We start from the raw sequence: 21724 nt of genomic DNA, 5'->3' as shown, positions 1-21724 counted from the left end.
TAGACGAGGATATGCTCACGGGTGGAGCGATCCTCTGCCCCTTCATGCAGGGAATCGGGAAAGGGCAATGGTGAACTGCTGTCCTTGTTTTCCTACTGCTCCACCAGGTTTTGAGTAACATGCATGTGTCAGGCACTGCTCTAGGTACTGGGCCCTCCACAGCTACCAGGAAGGCATTCCTTTTAGGTCCTTAGAAATACAGCAGTGGAGACACAGGAAGACCTAGGCAGTGCCAAGGCTGAGCAGCTGGACACAGTGGCACTGGGCTCTGGCTCAGTCTGTGTCAGGAGCCTGGCTCTAGCCACTATCTGTGCTGCTCCCCTGCAGGGCTTGCTCTGCAAGGCTAAGGCCACACACATTGACATCAAATGGGCCTTCGAAGTACCAAGAAGCCATTTCCCAGAGCCCTGGAGAGTCTCAAGGCTCTGTGAGTTCCCTGCCAGTCCCTGGCTGGCCTCATCCCACTGTACTCCTGAGTGCCCACTCTGGCAGCCACACTTCTGCTTGGCCTCTCTCCCTGTAGAGCCCCAGCTCTAAGTGGTTTGCACCGTGCCCTCAAGTCCCTGCTCGGAAGGCCCTTGAATAGGAGGAGTGGGACAGTTTGCCTGTGTTCCCAGAGCCTGGAACAGCGTCCAACAGAATAAAGCTACGCATCTGCAGAGTGGAAGCACCTACCATGGCAACACAGGTGAGGGCAGAGCGCCGAGGGCGCTCTCAGGCCTGATGGGTGCCAGTACAAGCAACCCCACCTCCAGCCTGTCTCTGCACCCTACTGTAAAAGGGAACAACCCCCTTCCCAGCAACCCAGAGGGCTCCAGGCCAGCCACTGGCCCAGGGTAGCACGTGCCTGTTATGAACTACTTGCAACAATGGAACAGGAGTCCCTGGCTATTTCTGCTTGGTGGGTGAGGGGCTACCTGTTTTCTTGGCTAACCCTCTTCTGAGGCTACTTGTCCCCATCCTGTAAGTCGAAAGAGGGGTGCTTCATAATATCACTGCAGGGCAAATGCATGGGATTTAGCTCTACCACTATCTGTCCTCTGAGTGTTCCTCTAGTGCCACCCCACCTCACACACAAAAGCACCATGGACGTTCATCTGCTAGCAGCTACTGAAAGACTGTGCAGGTGACCAGGGACCTACAGTTAGGAGCTAGAGCTGGACTTCCACTAATGGAGGCAGAAAACTGAACTCAAGTAAGGGAAGCATGAGCTGAGTGTGTTGGAAAATTGCTATGAGGAAGGGTCTCCCACCACGAGACAGCAAGCACCCGTCTCTCGGGGCCCTTCCTTCTGTGCACAGCTCTGGCACTTCCCACCTGCTTCCCAGCACCTGCACCTGTCTTGTCCTGACCCAGCTGCAGGCTATATGTTCAGGAAGACAAGGTCTGTGCTGCCCCAACCCTGGAGTCCAGCTCAGTGCTGTGGTGGAGGACAAAACTTCTCGACCACAGGATATACAACCTGGCCTCCAGTCACGCTTAACAGTTGACTTACAAGATCTGGGCAAATTGCCCACCTTGATACATAGCTTGCTCTTCTGGGAACTAGGCCCAAGACCCTGCCAGGCTGCTGCAGAGCAGCTTGCCAACCCTGGGGCTGCCAAGCCACTAGCTAACACAGGAGAGGAGCAGCCACCACCTTGGACGGGGCTCCCAGGCAATCAGAAGCCACATGAAGACTCGGCCCTCTGCTCTTCTCAGGACCCCTGGGGAGAAGGAAAGGACTTGGGAAGCTGCCACAGCTGCAGACCAATGAGAAGCAGACAACCCCCAAGAAGAGTCTCGATGCTAACCCTGCCTCTGTCCCATCGGTTCTGTCCAGGCATGGGAAGGAAGGCTGACTGTGGGCAAGTATGACAGAGGCAAACCCTTGAACACATATGAGAGCACGGTGGCCCTGCAGGGCTCTGACGGGAGAGACTGGTAAGGAACCAGCATGTGGGAGCCAGGAGGCCAGGAGCCAGGCAGGCTAAGCAGCCTGACCTCACCCTCACAGATGTTTCTTTAGCTCTTGCTTCTCCCCAGACTCTAGGTAGAAATGTCTTATAGCTCTGCACAGGTCCACCTGGGAGGCTCGGATGGTGCTCTCAGAACATGCCCCAAACTCGTGACCTTTCTCCCAAATCAGCAGCTGTCACCCCCTGGCCACCATCTCCTCGTCTATCTGGTGCTCACTCCTCACAGGAAGTTGCTTGACAAACATCTCTACACATCTCGATCATGTTCCCTTTATCCCTGCCACTGCCACCACCTCAGTTCACACCTTCGTCTCACCACTCCAACTTCTGCCACAGCCCAGGCACCCTGGCAGATGCCCTGCAGGTCCAGTTCCATCTCCACTGCTGCTGCAAGTGTCCTAAACACACACCTGACCTTGACGCACAAACTGAAGTCCCTCATCAGGCCCTCCCTACACCCTCAACTCCCGACAGGACCTTCCCCGTCTACCACAGCCCAGCTGAATACAATGGCTCCCTGCTCCTTCTGCCTACCCCAGTTCCCTCACCCTCTTCTCCCCAGGCACTGCCTCATTACCTCTTCCTCCCCAAGTCCATATAGCTTGTATGCATCTCATCAATGGTTGGACTTTTCATGAATTTCCTGTCCTTTCCTTCCATCAGCCCATGGCTGAGTTCCAGAGTGGGGTCTGGCTCTTACTCATCGCTGTATCCCCAGAGCGTGGCAAAGCACTGGCCACAGAAAACCCTCTAAGAGTCTCCTAGACTGATAGTCACAGCCAGAAAACTTACTGCTCTTAATGAACTCAAAGTCTGAATGCATAATGAATAACACAGTCCTCCTTACCTTCACACTCTGATGCAGGGAAGAGAGGAGAGTACAAGGCTTTTTCCCACCAGGTCTGCTTTTCTTGACTTCTATTCATTTCTTGTACATTAGTGTTCAATACAGGAAACTGTTCAGATTAAACCAAATATAGAAAACATTGATAAATTTCAGGATAGAGGTAAAAATATAAGTTTTATTTATTAATTATGGACTAAAACCCAGGGCTTTTTTTTGTGTGTTATGTGGTATTGGAGATTCAACCCAAGGCCTTGTGCCTGCCAAGCAAGCACTCCCCCACTGAGCTACATCCCGCCCCCCAAATCCAGGATTTTTAAATTGGTGAGTTTTTTACTGTTCTGGATATGGTAAAGAAAAAGGCCAATATGTTTGTAGAAAATAAAGAAAGTCTTCCACTGAGTGATAGAGCTAACCCTTATCTGTAAGTTTTGAATTTATATTGTTTCATCTCTTGTACAAAACTGTTTTTTTCCTACAAAAAAAAAAAAAAAGAAAGTCTTCTTTAAAAAGCACTCACACTGTAAGTGGAATGACCATCTTGTAAGCCCAGAGAACTCTTAACAAGGCAAAACTACAACAGAACAGGAAATACTCCTAAACTAAGGCAAATTTCTTGACTTCAGCAGTGCACAAAGATAACATGCCCGTGAGCTTGAGGTGTTCTAAAGAATGGGGGCCTCTTCTTCACACATAAGGCAGGAGGTAACAAAAGAAGAGATGGGATGCAAGGTAGGTTCTTACAGGCAGTTACTAGCCTAAATGTTTTTCTTTAGAACAAAACTATTTGCTCAGGTGAGAACTCAAAAGGAAGCTGGGACAAAAAGAAGACAAATCACAAACTCATATTCAAAACCCACAGCGTTGCCCAAAAGCCATGAGGGCATGACTCCTGAAGAGCAGGGGAACTCACACCCTGAGCGCCGGTGGCCAAGGCAGAGTGGAAGCACCCAGCCTAACAGGAGGGACCCAAGTCTCCAACTCTCAAAGCCCAGCAGGACCCTGCCACCAACCTGGGCAATGAGGCAGCATGGCTGGTGGTCAACAGCGGCTCTCCTCAGTGACCCAGGAGAGTCCTTGAGAGTACTCATTAGGAGATTCCTAGTCAGCCTCGGTCAGCAACTGCACCCTGGTGGTGTCTTTCCACTTGCCTGCCCAGCTCTCCCAGATGAGGCCTGGCCTCTGCATCTTTGTACTGCCCGGGGCCCCTACACTGTGCTCTCAACAGAAGTCTGCTCTCGGAGCAGCCCTGGACTCTGCGTGAGTCTTTGCTGTTTTAAGATGTGCCATTGTGGATTTGAGTTTAACATTATGTGTTCTGGACTGTTTTAGTAACTAATAAACAATTCTCCAATAGGATTCTGTTATGCTTATAATTGTAAATTACTTTATGGGTCTAAAATTGCTTGATTCAATAACATGTCTTTTACAACATAAGAAACACTAAACTTTTTGTTCTCATTTTATGCATCTTTTCAGATATATTCCTCAATTAGGAACTGAAGGAAACCGTACTGTCTTCCCAGGTCAGTCAACCTGCACTGTTTTCTCCACAGCTTATCCTAACAATAAAAACTAGTCCTGCTGTTAGATGATAGATGCCCAGGCCAAAGGAACAAAGTTCTACCTCATGCAAATGAGGTGAGAAACGCAAAGGCCTCGCCTGTCCTGTGATATTACTTAAAGCCATTCAGGGCAGCAAGGAAGGCTCCCCTGGCCAGAATCCTCTTATCATCCCAAGGCACTACACAGAGAGCTGGATCTGGAGGTGGCAGATCAATTTTCTCTAGTGTGAGTTCAGTAAGACTGCTTATCTTTTAATCCTTTATTGAGACAGGAAGCAAGGAAAGGATGAGAGAGTTCATTGTGGAGGATGGGGCACGGCAGGAAAGCAGGCTGGAGGGCCAGGACACCACGGGGCTTGGAGCCCAAGCCAAGCCGAGGCCAGCTGCCAATGGAATTGAACTGGAAGCTTTTTAAGGGCAGGCCCACATCTTACTCATCATCTTTGCATCTCCAAGCACAAAGTAGATTCTCAGCATCTACAGAGCTGAACACACCAATTCCTGGGCCTAGACTCATATTACTGAGCACACCAATTCCTTTCTCTCCTGTTGAAACCACTGGTAAGAGCCTATCAGTTTCTACTACAATTTTAGGAGTCTTTCTGCATCTTCAATTTGAGTGTCAATTCCTGTGGTAGGCATTTAACAGGGCCAAGTGACTCTTGACTGAAATCTCTGAAACCATAAGCCAAACAAATCTTTTTTTTTTTTTTTCTTTTTGGTGGTACTGGGGATTGAATCCACAGGCACTCTGCTACAATTACAAGTGTATGCCACCATACCCAACCCTAACCAAATCTAAGTTGATTTTTTCCATAAGCAATGAAAAGCAAACAGAAAACTGATACTGAGAAGTAGGGTCATTTCTGTAACTATACTTAGTGATGTGATTCAGAAGCCTTAGGAACTGGTTGGCGGAAGAAGTTTGGAAAAATTTGGAGGAAAGACTAGAATGCTATAAGCAGAGTTAATGGGTGATTCTGGTGGGAGATCAGAAGACCAGAACTCTGATAGGACTATGGAGAGTAAAGGCTGTGCTAACAAGGCTGCAGACAGAAACGAGGACTCTATTGGGAACTGGACTTGTGGCCAACCTCAATATAGAAAGAACTTTTCTACATTATGTCCATGCCCAGAGACTTTGTGCAAAGCTAAATTTAAAGGGGATGGACTAATTAATTTGGTAGAGGAAATTTCAAGGCAGCACAGCACCCAGGTAGTGGCATGGATATTGCTGGCTTTTAGCCAGGTTTACTGTGAAACTGGGGAGCAGAAAGCAGAGTGGAAAGATATGAAAAACTTGACCAGAAAAGGAGTGAAGTCCCAGCCAAGAAGAGTACAGTTGCTAGAGATCAGCACCATTAAAAATGAGCTAGCAGGGCTGGGGATGCGGTAGTGATATGCCTGCCTTGCATGCAGGAGTCCTGGATTGGCTCCCCAGCACTGTGGGGCTGGGGTGACCAGGGCAATAGGAACAATGCCTTGAGGGAAACTTAGGAATCAGCAGGATCCCCCACCCCCACTTCAGACTCTAAGTTGCTGTTTGAGACCAGTGGCCCACTGTTGAATCCCCACCCCTGATGGAGTCCCACTATTCAGCATCAAGGCATTCAGAATGCAGCTCGCTGGCTCAAGTTCAAACTGGCAACAGGCACTGGCACATCTATGTGACACAGTTTTGTAGACATGCAGAATGTAAGAGTTATAGGGTCATGGAGGCTGCCACTTAGATTTCAAAACAAAGCCTGGGAGGTCAGGCAACATCTGGCAGGTCAGGAATCCCTACAAGCACCTCTGACAGGGTGAAGTGTGAAGCTTTAAGAGTCAAACTGAAGCTCTAATAGAGACCCCAGTTAAGTTAGAGATGCCAGGAAGTTAGACCGGCTGCCAAAGAAAGCTGCATGCGGTGGGCAGAACCATCCCTAGAGAGCGTCTATGTGGGCTGCAGCCAGCAAGGCTGTGGGGTGGGGCTGCCCAAGCGCTGAGGAGCTCACCTCACACCACCTTGTGCCCTGGATGCCGAACAAGGAGTTAGTTACATGATTTAATGTTTACCCTGCTGAGTTCCAGTCTTTCGTTGGTCCAATTCCTCCTTGCTATCTTCCTGTTCCTCCCTTTTGGAATGGGAGTTTACCCTGTGCCACTGTATCCTGAAAGTACATAACTTGTTTCCTAATTTTTAATAGGGGCTCACAGCTAAGAGTTTGCCTTGACATTTAAAGGAAACTCTGGACCTGGATTTTTGAACAATGATGGACAGTTAGACTGTAGGGGTTCTTGAAGATGGACTAAATGCATTTTGCATCATGGCAGAATGTTGTGATTTGGATCTTAACGACCCCCAAAACCCACGTGTTAAAGGATTGGTCACCAGCCGGTGGCACTATTACAAGGCCTAGTGGAAAGAAGCTAGGTCATTAGGGATGTGCCCTTGGAGGAAATACTGGCACCTCAGCCCTTTCTCTCCCTCTTTGCTTCCAAGCCACCATTAGTTGAGCAGCTTTGCCCCCGCCACGATGCTCTCCCTTGCTCGCGGCCCGAAAATAATGGAACTGACCATGAACTAAAACTCTGAAACTGTGAGCCAAAATAAGCCCTTCTTCCTTGCAGCTATTTTTCTCAGGTATTTTATTACAGCAACAGAAAGATGACTAACATGACCAACGTGCATCATTGAGACAGCCTTCCCCTCAGCTGCTGCCAACTTTTAGGTTGTGAGGCAGAGACCACACTTTGCTCATCTAACGTCTAAAGAGCTCACACTTTACTCAACTTCTGGTTTGGTTGTGACTAAAAGGAATGCAGAAAGGACAGAGGGAACAGGAAGCAAAGCAAAACAGAACAGGCCTGCCCCGAGGAGACAGACACACACACACCTGCCTGCCTCTGGGTGTCTTCTGGGCTCCCTCCCTCCAATGGCAGCTCTGCAAGGAAGCCTGCCGCATCACTCAACTAACCTGGGAAGCTCCTCCCAGCAGTCCCAACCCACCACATGCCTCTTCCAACTCTTCTCCTTCTTTCAGATACCTTTTATATTCTAACACAGCACACAATATGTTTGCTGTTAGCTCCCCAAGATTGCAGGTAGCTCCCCAAATGCAGGGCTCTACTTATTTCCACTCAGAGGCACTTAACACATCTGATGGAAGAAACGGAACAGGGGTGGGTGCGCGTGAGAGCAAAAAGACATAAACTTAATTAACCCCAAAAGCCTGACCATAAATGCTTCCAGCCGCAGACATCCTCCTCAGTTCTGTTCTTCAGTGCTGGAAATAGAACCCAGGAGTGCTATACCATTGAGCTCTTTTTTGTTTTTTGAGAAAAAGGCTTGCTGTGATGCTGAAGCTGGCCTTGAACTTGCCATCCTCCTGCCTCAGTCTCCCAAGTAGTTAGAACGATAGGCGCCAGGCCTCAGGAATTTTTTAGAAGGTGGAAAATGGAAATCAGGTAAATGAACAGGCTTCACAGCTTTAAATTCTCACTGGACATACAAGTTCTGAGAGAGCAAGCTGCCAGGGTTTGGTTTACTCAGGGACCCCTGTGCCTCTGTCATTCAGCTTGCAAAAGCAAAAGGAAGCCTTCCAAAGGCAGAGACCCGAGTCCTGCTTTGAGACTCTCTTTGCTCAGAGTGGCGGGAGGAGCACTGGCTCTGGGCAGGCCTCCCAGCCCTCTGGGCCTGCATGTCCTCAGTAGTCGGGTGGGAAGAATCTGTCTGGCCCCAGCACAGGTGAGCTGGGTGCCCTGCCACCCAGATCACCCTCAGTCCCTCTCTGGCCTCCAGAACTGGTGACCTTCACAGAGCAATGTTTGCCTGTGGCAAAAAGACCTCCTCCCCTGAACTGGACTGGAAAGTCCCCAAAAGAGAGGAGGAAGACTTCTGCTGCTTTTCTGGGCTTCAAAGTGCTTGGCACCAAGTGGGCAACCAAATGAATGCAAAGGACACTTGTGCCACAGATTTATGCACCAACAGATACATGCAGCACAGTGCTTCTCCTGCTACTCCTGACTTTCCATCTATACCTGGACCATGAGCCAAGCTCATCGCCCCATGTGCCTGTGGTGCAGGCCCCCTGCCTTGCCGTGCCCTCTGTTCTCAAGGTCTGCCTCCTCCTTCTGACCCTGATACCCAGGTGTGCGTAAATAGCCTTCCTCACCTCTCAAAGCCTGGGAGGATTCTCCAGAGGTTCCAACAGCCTCCTGGGCTCACCTTCACTGCTCCACCTACCACATTACCAGAAAATTTGCTGGCCCTAATGCCCTGAAAGATAAGGAACTGGCCAGTTAAATTGTGGTGCACCCATACAAGGGAATAGTATGTAGGCAATAAAAGAAGAAGGGTGACTATAGTGTGATGCCAGTTTAGTTAAAATGAGAAAAATAGGAAGAGATAGGTGAACAGGTACTTGCTTATCCATGCAGAAAATACCCAAGAGGAGCCCAGTGGAGCTCACACTAGAGGTGGCTCCTGGGGAGGCTTGCACTGTGCCAACACCCACTGGCAACTTCTGCAGCTTAACCAGACATAAACCAGAATAAACTGCTTACAAATAGGTTTCCTTTCCTTGTCTGAACTCCTCATGGGCAAGGACAGTCTTGTTTAGGGCTCACTATACTGACAGGCAGGCATGAGACAGGTGTCTAATAAATGTCTATTGAGTTGAATTAAAGCATGTTCAAAAAACATCTTATGCTCCCAGACACCAATGCTATTAGAAACCCTGCGTTTTCATCCTCTTGCTCTGAAACAGATGGACCACTAGCGAGCTTTAAGTGGTGCTCCTGAGACTGACCAGGCAGTGTGACAAGGCAGAAGGGCACAGGTCCCAATCCTGCCTGGTCTTAAACCATCCTGCAGGCAACTCTCTCCAGCTCTCGTCCCCAGCTCCAAGCACTGACAAGACCTCTCAGACACCCACACGTCCTTCAGAGCTAAAAGCTTTCAGGAAAACCCAGAATTCTGGTAGCAGGTAAACGTGTCAACATACTAGAAAGCGAAGGAGTGTGGTAGTGGTGTGATGCGGAATCGTGCTTCCTTCCTCCTTTTCTTTCTTCCCAATCTGGAACCAGGTGAAATACAAAGTACATAAAGGAATATTTAAGGAGGAAAATGGGGCAATAAACAACAAATAAGGCTAACAACATTACTGATTTTTCCTCAGTTCAGACTTCAGTGTTGAATGGGATGAAACTCATCCTTTGGGGATCTCTAGAATAGTGATTCGAGTCACCTGGGGCTTCCTGCAATCACAGGCAAGCAGCTGCACACCTAGGCACTGACTCAAAGAATAAGCAAGGCACAGTCCACAGCCACAGGAGCTGACAGTCGGGTGAGAGAGAAGGTGCATAACTCACTTGTGAGACACAGAAGTGCAATTAAAGAGCCACAACGTGCAGGAACATCAAGAAAATGAAGAAATTAATTCTGATGCAGGGTGGGGTGGGTAGGAGAGAAGAGGAATTGAGGGCATGTCAGGGAAAGGTGGTATGTGAAGAGGGCCTCATGGTGTGGGTGGGACTCGCATGCAGGACAGACGGGGGGCGGGGGGGGGGACACACCAGCTGCTCTGCCTCAGATGGCACACTGCTAAAACTCCAACCCTGCCTGTCAAGTTGGCCACTCCCAGAGAAGGGCCAGGCGCTGCTGTGTCCAATCGCAGCCGGAGGAGGCAGGCTGCTATGCTGTTTTGGGAAACAGGTTACTGCTTTAAGTGTTAGCTCTGGTGCAATCAACTTAACCTCGAGCCACTTTTAGGAATGTGGCTGAGGACTCAATGATTCCTATTAACAAAACTGTCATTGGGAACCTCCCTTGACAGACTCAACAGAGCTTGCAGCCAGGCCCCAGTTGGCAAGTGCATCCATCACTGAGCTACATCTCCCCCCCCCCCCGCCCCACCTTCACTTTTATTTTGACACGGGTCTGAAAGTCGCTCAGGCTGGCCCAGACTTTACAGTTCTCATGTCTCTGCCTCCCAGGTGCCGGGGATCACAGGCGTGGCCGCCGCCCAGCTGTGTAGGCTTCTGCTCTACACATAGCACATGTATGTTAACATAAAAGAATCCCAAATCCTGTGATTTAATGTAAAATGTCTTTCCTTTGAAAGAATATCTGCTAATTCAAATTTATAATCAAATCCATTTTCCGTCCTTAAAGGTAAAATCATAAGAACAACTCTTAAAGACATTTGGGCTAGTCTCCCCAATAGTTGAACCCTATCTTTTGCTGTCTGATACAGCTATTCCTGGTAGTAGGATGAACAGTGGTGATTATACCTGATCCAATCCTGTGCCAAATGCTGACGTGCACAGACATACCTCCTCCAGCTGTCCTGAAGAAACTGGATCATCTTCATAAGCAGGGAACTGACAACCTGCTTTGCAACTGCAAAAATTATTAATTTCTTCCTCACATTGTGCCATTATTTTACAATTTGCTTCTGAGCTTTCTAAATCTATTTCCAGAGATTCATTCATGCTACATTCCAAACATTGATTTTGCTTCCCGACTGGCAAAATCCCAGTTGACTCCTCCTGGGAATCCAGTGATGTCTGAGCACTCTTTTCCATTCCAGACTTTTTTAATCTTGGAAGGAATTTTCCAGACTCAAGTTCTGATTTTCCATAGTAATGGCCTTCTTTCTCTGCATCTTCTTCCAGAGGTTTGAGATCTGCTTGTGGATCTTCAAATACATCAACCTGAGAAGGAATGGGAATATTTACTTCGTCTTTCTCAGATTCAAATTCCGACTCGCTTCCTCCTCCTGGGGACAGTTCAGATGCAGAAATTGGGCGAAAGTGAGTCCTAGGAGAGATCCGAATAGCCCTGTACTGCGTTCTATCAACTCCACATATCCTAGGGTGGAAAGCTTCACTGTCTGAATCAGAGCAGAGGATTGATTTGGGTTTAAAACTGGGGCTGAAAGATGCAATCCCTTCAGGTTCAAATGAACATTCCACATGAAGAACTTGGGAAAATGGATTGCTTAAGTCAAAGGAAGAGAATGAATATTCAAGTCCAGGATCTTCAACTTGAAAGTTACTGCAAGCTCCTAGCAAGTCTTCATGGAAGATAAAAGAAAATCCCTTATTTAATCCATTTTCCCCACTCTTCGGCTGATCATTCTGTTCAAATGACATGAAGGGTTTCCATAACTGCCTATGGCCAGGAGCAAAGCTGTTTCCTGGGGTCATGAAGACATCTGTTCCAGCTATTGTCACAACATCAGACGCTGCGCACTGTAACAAGCTTCCTTTTGTGTGACCAGGTGGTACAACTGCCCACTCCCCATCGCTGCTGAAGGTTTTGAGTTCTCCATAAACCCCTCCAAGAATGAATGCGTTCTCTTTATCTTGGGCCACGTCCCAAGGTTTAGAGGGTGTAGTATAATCCCCACCGTCCACCTTTGATAGCTCACTGGAAACAAACGCTCTCTTCTCCAGGTTCTCCTTCTGTCCCTCCCAGAGATGATACTCAGATCGTTGCACAGCTCTACGAGGCTCCTGAAGGGTCTCCATCTTTGCTTCAGCATCCAGACAGCAGCAGTAGTTATTTACATCGGTGGAAAACAACTCGTCATCAATTCTTTCTATTTCTACTGTAGTCGCAGAATTTTCATCTGCCATCTTTGTCCAAATGTCTTTGATAACCCCTGAGCTGTAGCCATCTCCGTGTGGACTGCTTTTACTACATACTTGTGTAGTTTCAAAGTTTTTGTTTTCTGTTTTTTGTTCTAGCTGAATACCACAGACAGATTCTAGCTTAGATCTTTTTTTGAAAACTAATGTAGGAATTTCTCCTGAAGTTCTACTGTTCTGCTGGCAAGTTTCATCTTGCAAAAAATCTAGAAGTTCTTCATCTACATAATTTGACGAGACTCTAGGAACTACATAATTAATATCTTCTGCATTAAACTGTGTGGACTCTTCAAACTGAATGTTTAATGTCTCATTGTCTGAACGTGTTTCTTCTGAATGGGACCATGGACTACAAGTTCTTGTTGAAAGATTAGAACAGTGTTCATTTTCTTCAAAGGCACTATTTTTGGTCCATATTAGTAATCTAGACTGTGTTTTCCCAAGCATATTAGCACTAGAATCTGTATTTTCATTTCCCAAGTTGAGTGTTTCAAAAGAAAATGGTAAAACAGAATTACTGCATTGCACTTCAAACACTGAAAAACAAGAGTTTATACCAGATCCTTCATTAATATCTGAGAAGAGCTCTTGATTGCCAGCAAGCAAGTGTGAATTGAGCATTGTGCCATCCAAGATCGGAGAGAGTCTAATTGGAGAGTCTCCTCCAAAGCTCTCTCCGTCGGCATCGCCGGAGCTGGACGAACAGCACTCCCAAAACTGAGCCAGATTGCCAAGGTCTTGCAGGAACAAGCCCTCAGCACCCACAGAGCTGGTAGAATCTGTCCATATTGCACGTTCCCCTTGCAACTCCACACCATCTAACACTATGCAACATTCTGCCTCAAAATCTGTATTCTCTTTGCTTTTTTGTCGAATCATATTCAAAATCCGACTTTCTCCTTGCATGGTTTCTGAGGCACCAGGATCCAACATGGATTGATCAATATCCACTTCATAGAAGTGTGTTAATTCTGATAGATGAATGTCATCTAGGTATTTGTTGTCCTCTGGCAGAGAACATAATGAGGTCCCAGTGAGGTCAATATCCTCATTTATAACTGCAGGCATTTCTACAAAGTGACCATCAATGAAAGTACCTGCTGCGAGGTATGTTCTGTGAGTATTATTGTTGCTGATACACAGACCATGCACTGACTCAGACAAGTCTTCCACCACCTCTGACGTCAGAGCACTTGACTCTTGTCTGTTTCTGTATGTGGTCTCTAGTTTGCTTTTTCTGCTCAAAGGAACAAAATATTCAGCAATTGGTTCAGTGTACCACAACGGCTCCTCTTTATACTCGGTGTCGTTTCTGCTCTCCGCATACAGGTCCCTCCCTGCAGTGCTGGCCGGATCTCTCCTGCCTGTCTCCTTGGCTGCTCTCTTGCCGCGCTTGCACAGCTGCCTCACAGACCCGCTGCTGCTGCTGCTGCCGCCTGCGTGGATGCTTCTCTCTGTCTTGTCACTATGCTTCAGTGACAGCCTGCTTTGCCCATTCCGCCCTTTTCTATTTCGAATTTCTCGTGCCTTGTGTCTTACTTTGACATATTTCATGGATGCTTTTAATTCTCCCTGATTCCCACTTGAACTTGAGCCTGCTTCACTAGAGCCGGAAGACCAGGAGCGAGGGCGGACCTTCCCTTCAGGTTTGTGCCGCATTTGCTTTCTATACAAGGGAGGCCTTTCTTCAGCAGGGCCACTGCTCAGCTTGTCCTCCTTCTCGTGTCTGCCTCTGCCCTGGGCTTTCTCATGCACAGCAGTGGACACTTCAGAGCGTCTTTCCTTGATGACTTCGCTTTCGCTATTGCAGTCCTTGGGAGAGGATGTGTCTGTGCTTGCTGGGGGGGCTGTGGATGATGAAGAGGAGCTGGAGTAAGAGCAGGCTTTGGACTTGTTCCACACAGTCATGATTTCTTGCAGGCAAACTGGCTTCTCAGAAAGTGGTGGAAATGCTTCGTAGTACCTGAAAAGCAGTGAAGAGATTGAAATGAGCACTTTGATGTGTTACATGCAGGAAAACAACGCTGCTAGTCAGCAAAATGGAATATTTCATTTTAACAGAGTCAGCGCTCACATCATTCAAGAACCATTAGCCAACATGGTTCACAATAAAGTACACTGTACATTAACACTGCCCTGTGCATCAAGCAACTGTTTTGCTGAGCACTGTGATAAGCACTATACTCTGAAAATAAGTAAAAGGAGAGTTTTTATCTTCAAAGCTCAAATTTTAACAAATATCATAGTAAGAATATGTAGTGTTTTTAGTAGGAAATGTTGGAATTTGAATCTCAGCTGAGTCACTTATGCTTGTGAATTTAAGCTCATTACTTAGTGTTCTGGTCTATTTTCTTAATTGTAAAATGGTGAGCATATGACTTACCTCACCAAGCTGTTGTGAAAGTTATAAATCAATGTAGCTGGAAAGCTGAATGGCACCTGAGTCAACACTATAAGCTCCAAAGCCACATTCCCTAAGGTCAAATCCTGGCTCTGCCACTCATTAGCTGTGTGACCCTAGGCCTGTTGCTTAATCTCTCTGTGGCTCACTTTCCTCACCTAGAAAGTAGAGGTAACAACCATTTCTGCCTTACAGAAAAGCACTGCTTATGGGACTGGCCTTGCTCCTGTCACTTTATCTCAGGATGGCAGCACAGTGCCCTGGCCACTGAGGGCACTGCTACTCTGGAGGCAGTGCTCAAGTCACACAGGAAGCGGCCATGAGGCCATGCTTTCAAGGGCCTGGACTTGACCCTCCTTTCCATCTATGTGAGAGCTGCACAACAGAAACATAATGTTTCCCATGTGCTGGCAGTCTTATTAAGGAGAAATGAGTGAAGTTAATTCCAATAATACATTTTATTTAACCAAGTAAACCCGTGATATTACCATTTCAACGTCAAATCAATATCAATCTAATGCCATATTAAACACTTCTTTACATGTTTTTGAAAGCTAGTGAGAATTTTGTGTTTAGAGTACATCTCAAGTTGAATGAGCTACTTTCAAGTGCTCAAAAGCCTCCTATGGCCTGTGGGTTTGATTTTTGTTTTGGCACTGGGGATTAAACCCAGAGGTGCTTAACTGCCGAGCCACATCCCCAACCCTTTTATATTTGGAGACAGGGTCTCGATAAGTTGTGCTTAGGGCCTTATAAAGTTGCTGAGGCTGGCCTTGAACTTGCAGGCCTCCTGCCTCAGCCTCCCAAGTTGCTGGGATTATAGGTATGAACCACTGTGCCTGGCTTGGCTGTGGTTAGTGTGTTGGACAGCATGGGTCTACACAAACCAACTAAATGCATTTTTTTCTTGGGTTTTAGAGGTTCAGAAGATTAAAATAAAATGTATAACAAGAAATCTGCTTATAATGCATTTTACAGTAACACTATTCATTTACAAAGAAAGAACTACAAGTACAGGAAACAGGTCTGGTTAAATCAGGGACTTGCCCTTGTTCCCTGTGCAAAAAGCAGTGAGAACTAGGTTTTCTTGTTATGTGGACAAGGATAATCATAATTTCTTACAGCTGTCTCAAAGAACTATTGTGAATTTCAAAAGTAATAGTACATAAATGGACTCTCTCGGCAAACAGCCACTTTCCTTGTCTCATTCATCTCATAAACATTTATCGAACATGCGTGATATGCACAGAACCCTCTTGTTCACCTCTGAAGAGGTGTCAAGCACTTAATAACTACTCAGTAAATGTTTCCTAAATTATGAAATATGAAATTAAACAGAAGATGACAAACCAAAAATGGAAACCACATAGAGTTATTAGTCTGATTTTAACAAAAGCACACTTTTACATACATTTCCACTTGATCCTTTGCTGTAGGGGATAATTCTGCCTCTGGAGAGGGAGACCCCTCTAACTTTTTGTGAATCTTCTCTTCTGTTATGAAACAAAAATTCAGAAAGATTTGTCTTACATCTAGTTAATAAATACCCATATTGTTAAAGTTTCTCATTTAATTTTAAACAGAAATGATACAGGCTTCTGTGGCTTAAAAATGAGAACTCTAGACCAATTTATCTTTTAATAAAAATCTGTTTCTTCAGGAATTTTCTGGCTAAATCACTTTAACATCAGGCTGAGAGGTGAGTTGTTCATCACTGATACGGTGTTCTAGAGGCGCTTAATTAAAAGGCTGATGTCCCTGTGTACTATTAATTAGACCAGATGGGGAGAATATCTGTTTAGATTCCAAAAATATTTTCTCACAAAATTCTGACTGATGGACTTTATATGGACTCATTTTTAAACTAATACTAATCTGTAAAGAAAATCCTTCATTATAATTAGCTCTGTTACTTGACAAGGTGGCGAGCCATGGCTATGTCTCACCTTACCCAGAAACAACTGGCTATCCTTGTAGCTTAGCCTTAGGTCAAAATCAGTCGCACCGATCCTTCAGCAGGAGGCCAAGCTTTGGTGCACAGCAAAGTGACCATGAAAAGGGCAAGGAAACAAGAGTCTCAGCCTTCAGCGTGAGCCTCCTTCTTAGGTCTCACACAGTCATCAGGAAAAGCAGCAATGAGGTTCCCAGACCTAAATGACTTCATGGGCTTGTCAAGTCTGCCTATCTAAAAAATTAAAGTCAAAGCAGAAGTTTCTTCCAAACCTGAAGTAACTAGTGTCCCCATCTTTAGAGGACTTCACATGGATGGGCAGATGTTAACAGTTGGGTAAGGATGGAGGAGGAGAAGGGAACGGTGCTCCTGGTCTCTGAGCGTCAATGTGAAGACACACACGGAGGAATCTTCCTGTCTAGGAAGGCACCAGTGGATTAAGTCCCTCTTCTCTTCTGGGAGCAGGGAACTCTACAAATTGGCTGCTAAGGACCGTGGCAGAATCCACAACAGGGCCCATGACAGAGTAGCACGCTGGCTTGGTGGGGTATGTTAGGCACAAAGGTTTGCTTCTGCTTTCTTTCTTTCTTTTTATTAATTAATTCTACGGTTTTTCTCACTCTAGATCCTGGGGCTATCATCCCTGAGTGTGGCCTCTGCTTGTGAACTGCACGCTCACCTTGCTCACTCTGCAGGTCTTTCAGTCTGCAGCAGAGTTCTTCCACCAAGGTCTCGATCCCAGAGCTCTGCGAGATGACAGAAAGACCAGGGGTTACCTCTGGGTTCAGCAAAGCAGGCATCTGTACACTTCTGTTTAACACAGAGGTTTGCAAATCTCAGACGTTCCAAAAGAAATATATCATCAATACTTTAATGAATAGCAGAGTTTAAAAATTACACAACTGCAGACCTAAACTGACATATTTTACTATTGAAAGACATTAAGTGGAACTTACAAAATGTGGAAACATTAATGTATCTCCTAGAATGGCTTCTATCTTCCCAGAGGCATATCACTTTACTCATTAAGACAGATCAAAGGCCTAACTGCCCAAAAGCCAGTCACCAACAAAAAGAATCTAAGTGAATCAGATTAAGAACATATGTGAAGGGGATGGGGTTATGGTTCAGTGGCAGAGTGCTTGCCTAGTATGTGTGAGGCACTGGGTTCGATCCTCAGCACCCCCATAAAAATAATCAAACAAATAAATAAAGGTTGGGCTGGGGATGTGGCTCAAGCGACAGCGCGCTCACCTGGCATGCATGCAGCCTGGGTTTGATCCTCAGCACCACATACAAACAAAGATGTTGTGTCCGCCGAAAAGGAAAAAATAAATATTAAAAAAAAAAACTCTCTCTCTCTCTCACTCTTTCTTTAAAATAAATAAATAAATAAATAAATAAAGGTATTGTGTTCATCTACAACTAAGAATATTTTTAAAAAGAAGAAGAGGAACATATGTGAAGTTGGGTGTGATGGCTCCTGCCTATAATTCCAGCAACTTGGGAGGATAAAGCAGGAGGATGGGAAGTTCAGGGCCAGCCTCAGCAACTTAGTGAGACCCTGTCTCAAAATTTGAAAAAAGGAGACAGGGAGGCTGAGGATGTGGCTCAGTAGCAGAGCACCCCTGGGTTCAATTCCCAGTTCTAAAAAGAAAAGAATTTATGTGAGTACAACCTTGTACAAACTCAATGCAAAGAAAATTTAAAAACCTCATCTTGGTCCTCTAGGAGCTCACAGTCTAATACAAGAGGTGAAAAAAAAACAAAACAAAACATTTTTTAAGTGAACTCTTCATGACGGCAACAACAAAAGCAGCCCAGACAAGTGGCTGCTGGGAGCCAGCGCGAGGACCTTGTTTTCTCTGCAGGGTCGCACAGGTACAAGCCTCTGCTAAGAACAGGGGCAGGACTGCAGAACACCAGGAGGAGCCTGGGAGTGAGAGGGTGGAAGGAGGAGTCAGGTTTTGGAGAAAAATGAATGCTGGACACAGGCACAAGCACGTCTTTCACTAAGCAGACTTCCAAACTTTGTGAATTCTCGATTTCTCACAAGAAAGAAGGATCTTCTACAATGAATAAAAAAATGAATGTGGTTTTAGGAACTTTTGATTTATTCAGTGGGCAAAGTCCTATTTAAGTTGGCATCAAGTATCTTTCGGTGGGCACAATCAAACAGATGCACATGACCCAGCCCAGCGGTCACTGGGCCTGGGGAAGCTAAAAATAGAACTTTACCTCATTCACTTAACCCAGAATGACTCAGCACAAGTATTATAGATATCCTAAAGGAGAAACCACACAGTTATATAGTTTGAGCAGCAAGAAACAGATTCCATTGAAAAGGGATAACTGCAAACATTCAGTTACCCTCTATCCACATCACACCACAGTTTTAACGGGGAGACAGGAAAACAGGCCAGACAAGAGCTGCCGTCCCTTAAAAAAACACTCTTAAAACCCAGGCCAGATGTTAGTCATAAACATGGGTCAGCTCGACAATTCCATTAGAGAGGGTCTGCTTACCATGATGTTCAAGGTGTGACAAGGACAGCAGTTATATTCCCTCTTCCGGATCAAACAACTGACACCGGGGTCAGCTGACCTGCCGCACGACACTCTGAGCTGCAAGCCCATGTCACTGTGCTGTAAACCCTGCGGTCTCCAGTGCAGGACACTGAGCCTCCAGGGACTGCGTGCTAGGCTTCTTTCAACACTAAAATGGGCTGCCATGTAATAAGCTACCGCAGAATGACCACTACCACCCAGGGGCTTCGTGGAGGGTTGTTATGCTGTGTCTCGGACACCAACTACACATATACCATGTTGATCTGTATGTGAGAACAAAGGTATATACATACATGCACGCACAGACTGATATGTGTATATATACATATATTTGTTTTCATATAAATAAGTAAATATCTATGATGCTTTCCTATATAAATAGCAAGAGACAAACAACTTACTTCTTACCTTGTGTGCAGAAATAAGCTTTACCAACCAAGTTTTGCTTTTCTTTCTTAACTACCTGCAGTATCCTATTTAAATTTTTAAAAAATATATTTTTAGTTGTTGATAGTCCTTTATCTGTTTATTTATATGTGGTGCTGAGAATCAAACCCAGCACCTCCTACATGCTAGGCAAGTGTGCCACAAACCCAGCCCCTGTTTATGTTTTTTTAATGAACAATTAGGCCACTACATTATTATGATCATGACTGAGAAGCTCAAAAGGACATCAGAAATGGGCATCATACTCTGTTGTGTCCTGGGAGGCAAAGTGTTAATTCAGAACTATTAAGGAGAAATTTCACTCACTTTCCCAATTATGTCATAAGCTACTGAAGAATTTTAACATTCATATTTCATAGTAGGCCAAATCCATACAGCATTTAAGAACACTGCAGCCTACAGCATCCTAAGACACAAGGAGAGCACAGTGCCCAGTCTTTAGTAACAACTCTGAGGGGCACGGGCTGGGGAGAAACCCAGACCTCTGCTGATGAGCTCACCTTGCTTTCCCCATCGCGTTGATAACAGAGGGTGCCCGCTACTGGTGGGTATCCAGCAACACAGAGGCACACCAGGACGCAAGTCAGCACTCCAGACCTGCAGAGCAGCCAGCTCTGCACAGGGACCAGCTGGCCTCCAGAGCTGTCCAGCAAGTGCCCACAGGAGCCGGTGGCGGCCAGACCTGCTCACCACACACGCTCACCCACTGCACGAGCGGTCACAACCCCACTGCCAAGCGGCCGTGCAGAAGACGACAGCCTGTCCTTCCAGAGTGCACGGGCTGCTCACCTCCTTCTCAGGCAGCAAGACCAAGGCGGCTGCATTTCGGCTCCGGGTTCCGCAAACCTAGGTCTGAATGCCTGCCCTGCCATGCTCGGAGGCGGCCAAGCAGTTGGGCGCGCATCAGAGCCCCTGTCACCCTGCTCACTTAAATGTGGGTTTACTGCTAGATTTTATATGTCTTTCACTTTCCAGAACTCAGTTTTGGATTCATCCCTTCAAAAATGCCTTCAGGGCTGCTATAGCTCAGTGGTAGAGCGCCCGCCTTGCACGTGTGAGGCACTGGGTTGGATCCCCAGCACCACATAAAAAAAAAATAAAGATATTGTGTCCAACTACAACTAAAAAAAAAAAGCCTTCAGGTTTTCCTGCTTTGAGTTTGGGGTGAGGAGTGGGAATGGGCACTAACCAGACGCAGCACGGCGCACCCCTCTGGGTCCCACCTGGGCGCCTTGGCTGAGTCCTTTTCTCTGACCAACACTGGGTCCCTGACAGTACCCACTCAGCTCTGCGGTTGCAGGCGAGGTGAAGGACAGTGACATAATGGAGACTAAGCCTGGGCCAAAGTGCAGCTCATGTCTGGTACTTCCAGAGATTCTCGTTGCTCCTGACAGTTCCTACTGTTTCCCACTCTGCGACATATCAGTGCTTCTCCACCGGCTGCACACTTCCCGTCCCTTTAAATTCGTGACATAATCATCGCTGCAATGGCCTGCTCTGCTCATTATCTGTCCTCTGCATACCCAGAGGCTTCTGCTGCTGCGGAAACCTTCCCACAGCGCACTCATCTGGACGGAAGAGTCCCTATGTGCTGGACAGTGCCCCCGCCCCTCCCCTGTGACCCCTACCCAGTACAATACTCTGGCACATAACTGCTGGTTCCATTTGGACACTGAGAAGTAGAATCAAAGAGATCTAGGTGTGAAGCCAAGGTGAACCACACTGATCGTACAAAATCCACGGGCCTACTGCAGCCTCAGTCTCTACATTGAGAAATGGTCACTGGAATTTCTGGAACGGTCCCCATTTCTTTTTCCCTCCTGTTCACCATTTCTTTACTTTTTTGTTCTACTTCAGGTGTACACTCCAAACCTTCAACTCAGTTTTTCACATCTATTATGCTCACAATCTTCAAGAGATCATCTTGTCTCTTGACATCTTTGTCTTCTTGAAAGCAACCTCTGTGAGAGAGCAACCCCACCCTCCGTCACCGGTACCCAGCAGCTGGGAACAGAGAGGGACGGGATCAGCAGGAGTCCACCGACTTCATCCAGTCCCCGATTTTCATTATGGAGTGCCCATGTTTTCCCTCAAGGGTGTCTGATGTCTCAAAGCCCAGAACCTGCCCCTTCGATCCCTCTAGAAAGTAACTGCGAGGACAAAACCAGCTATTCTGGTGCTCCGGTGAACCTGACTGCTGGCACTCACCCCTGGTGGGGTCCCCTCACACTGTGACGGGGCTTCATAATGACTATTAGCAAGCAGGACACACACCTGCTTGGAATGCCGACTCCTAGGCTCCACCTGCCATGCAGAGTCGGGTGGCAGCTCAGAGCCCTGCTGCTGCAATACCAG

At 46.6% G+C, this 21724-nt stretch overlaps 1 protein-coding gene across 15 annotated transcripts in view; it reads right to left on the bottom strand.

The window, feature by feature from the left end:
* The window catches only part of Kiaa0232 (KIAA0232 ortholog), an 80808-nt gene that overhangs the window by 5856 nt on the left and 53228 nt on the right, over positions 1-21724 (bottom strand). For 5 of the 15 annotated variants that reach the window (XM_046423558.1, XM_058572432.1, XM_046423559.2 and 2 more), the window contains 5 exons: positions 17034-17100; positions 15815-15896; positions 10641-13965; positions 9353-9424; positions 2806-2914 (listed from right to left, as the gene is read on the bottom strand). In XM_046423558.1, the coding sequence (XP_046279514.1) occupies positions 2806-2914; positions 9353-9424; positions 10641-13965; positions 15815-15896; positions 17034-17100 (3655 nt within the window). Of the gene's footprint in view, positions 1-2805; positions 2915-8521; positions 8626-9352; positions 9425-10640; positions 13966-15814; positions 15897-17033; positions 17101-21724 lie in introns of those variants that run through there. The other 10 variants (XR_009224817.1, XR_009224816.1, XM_058572435.1 and 7 more) reach the window with 7 other exon arrangements.

The sequence above is a fragment of the Marmota monax genome, unplaced genomic scaffold (assembly GCF_021218885.2).
Source record: "Marmota monax isolate L192 unplaced genomic scaffold, Marmota_monax_Labrador192_F-V1.1 WCK01_AAM20220418_F8-fsc00009, whole genome shotgun sequence".
NCBI classification, from domain to species: Eukaryota; Metazoa; Chordata; class Mammalia; order Rodentia; family Sciuridae; genus Marmota; species Marmota monax.
The sequence above is the reverse complement of the archived record's forward strand: the minus strand, read 5'-3'. Positions and strand labels throughout refer to the sequence as shown.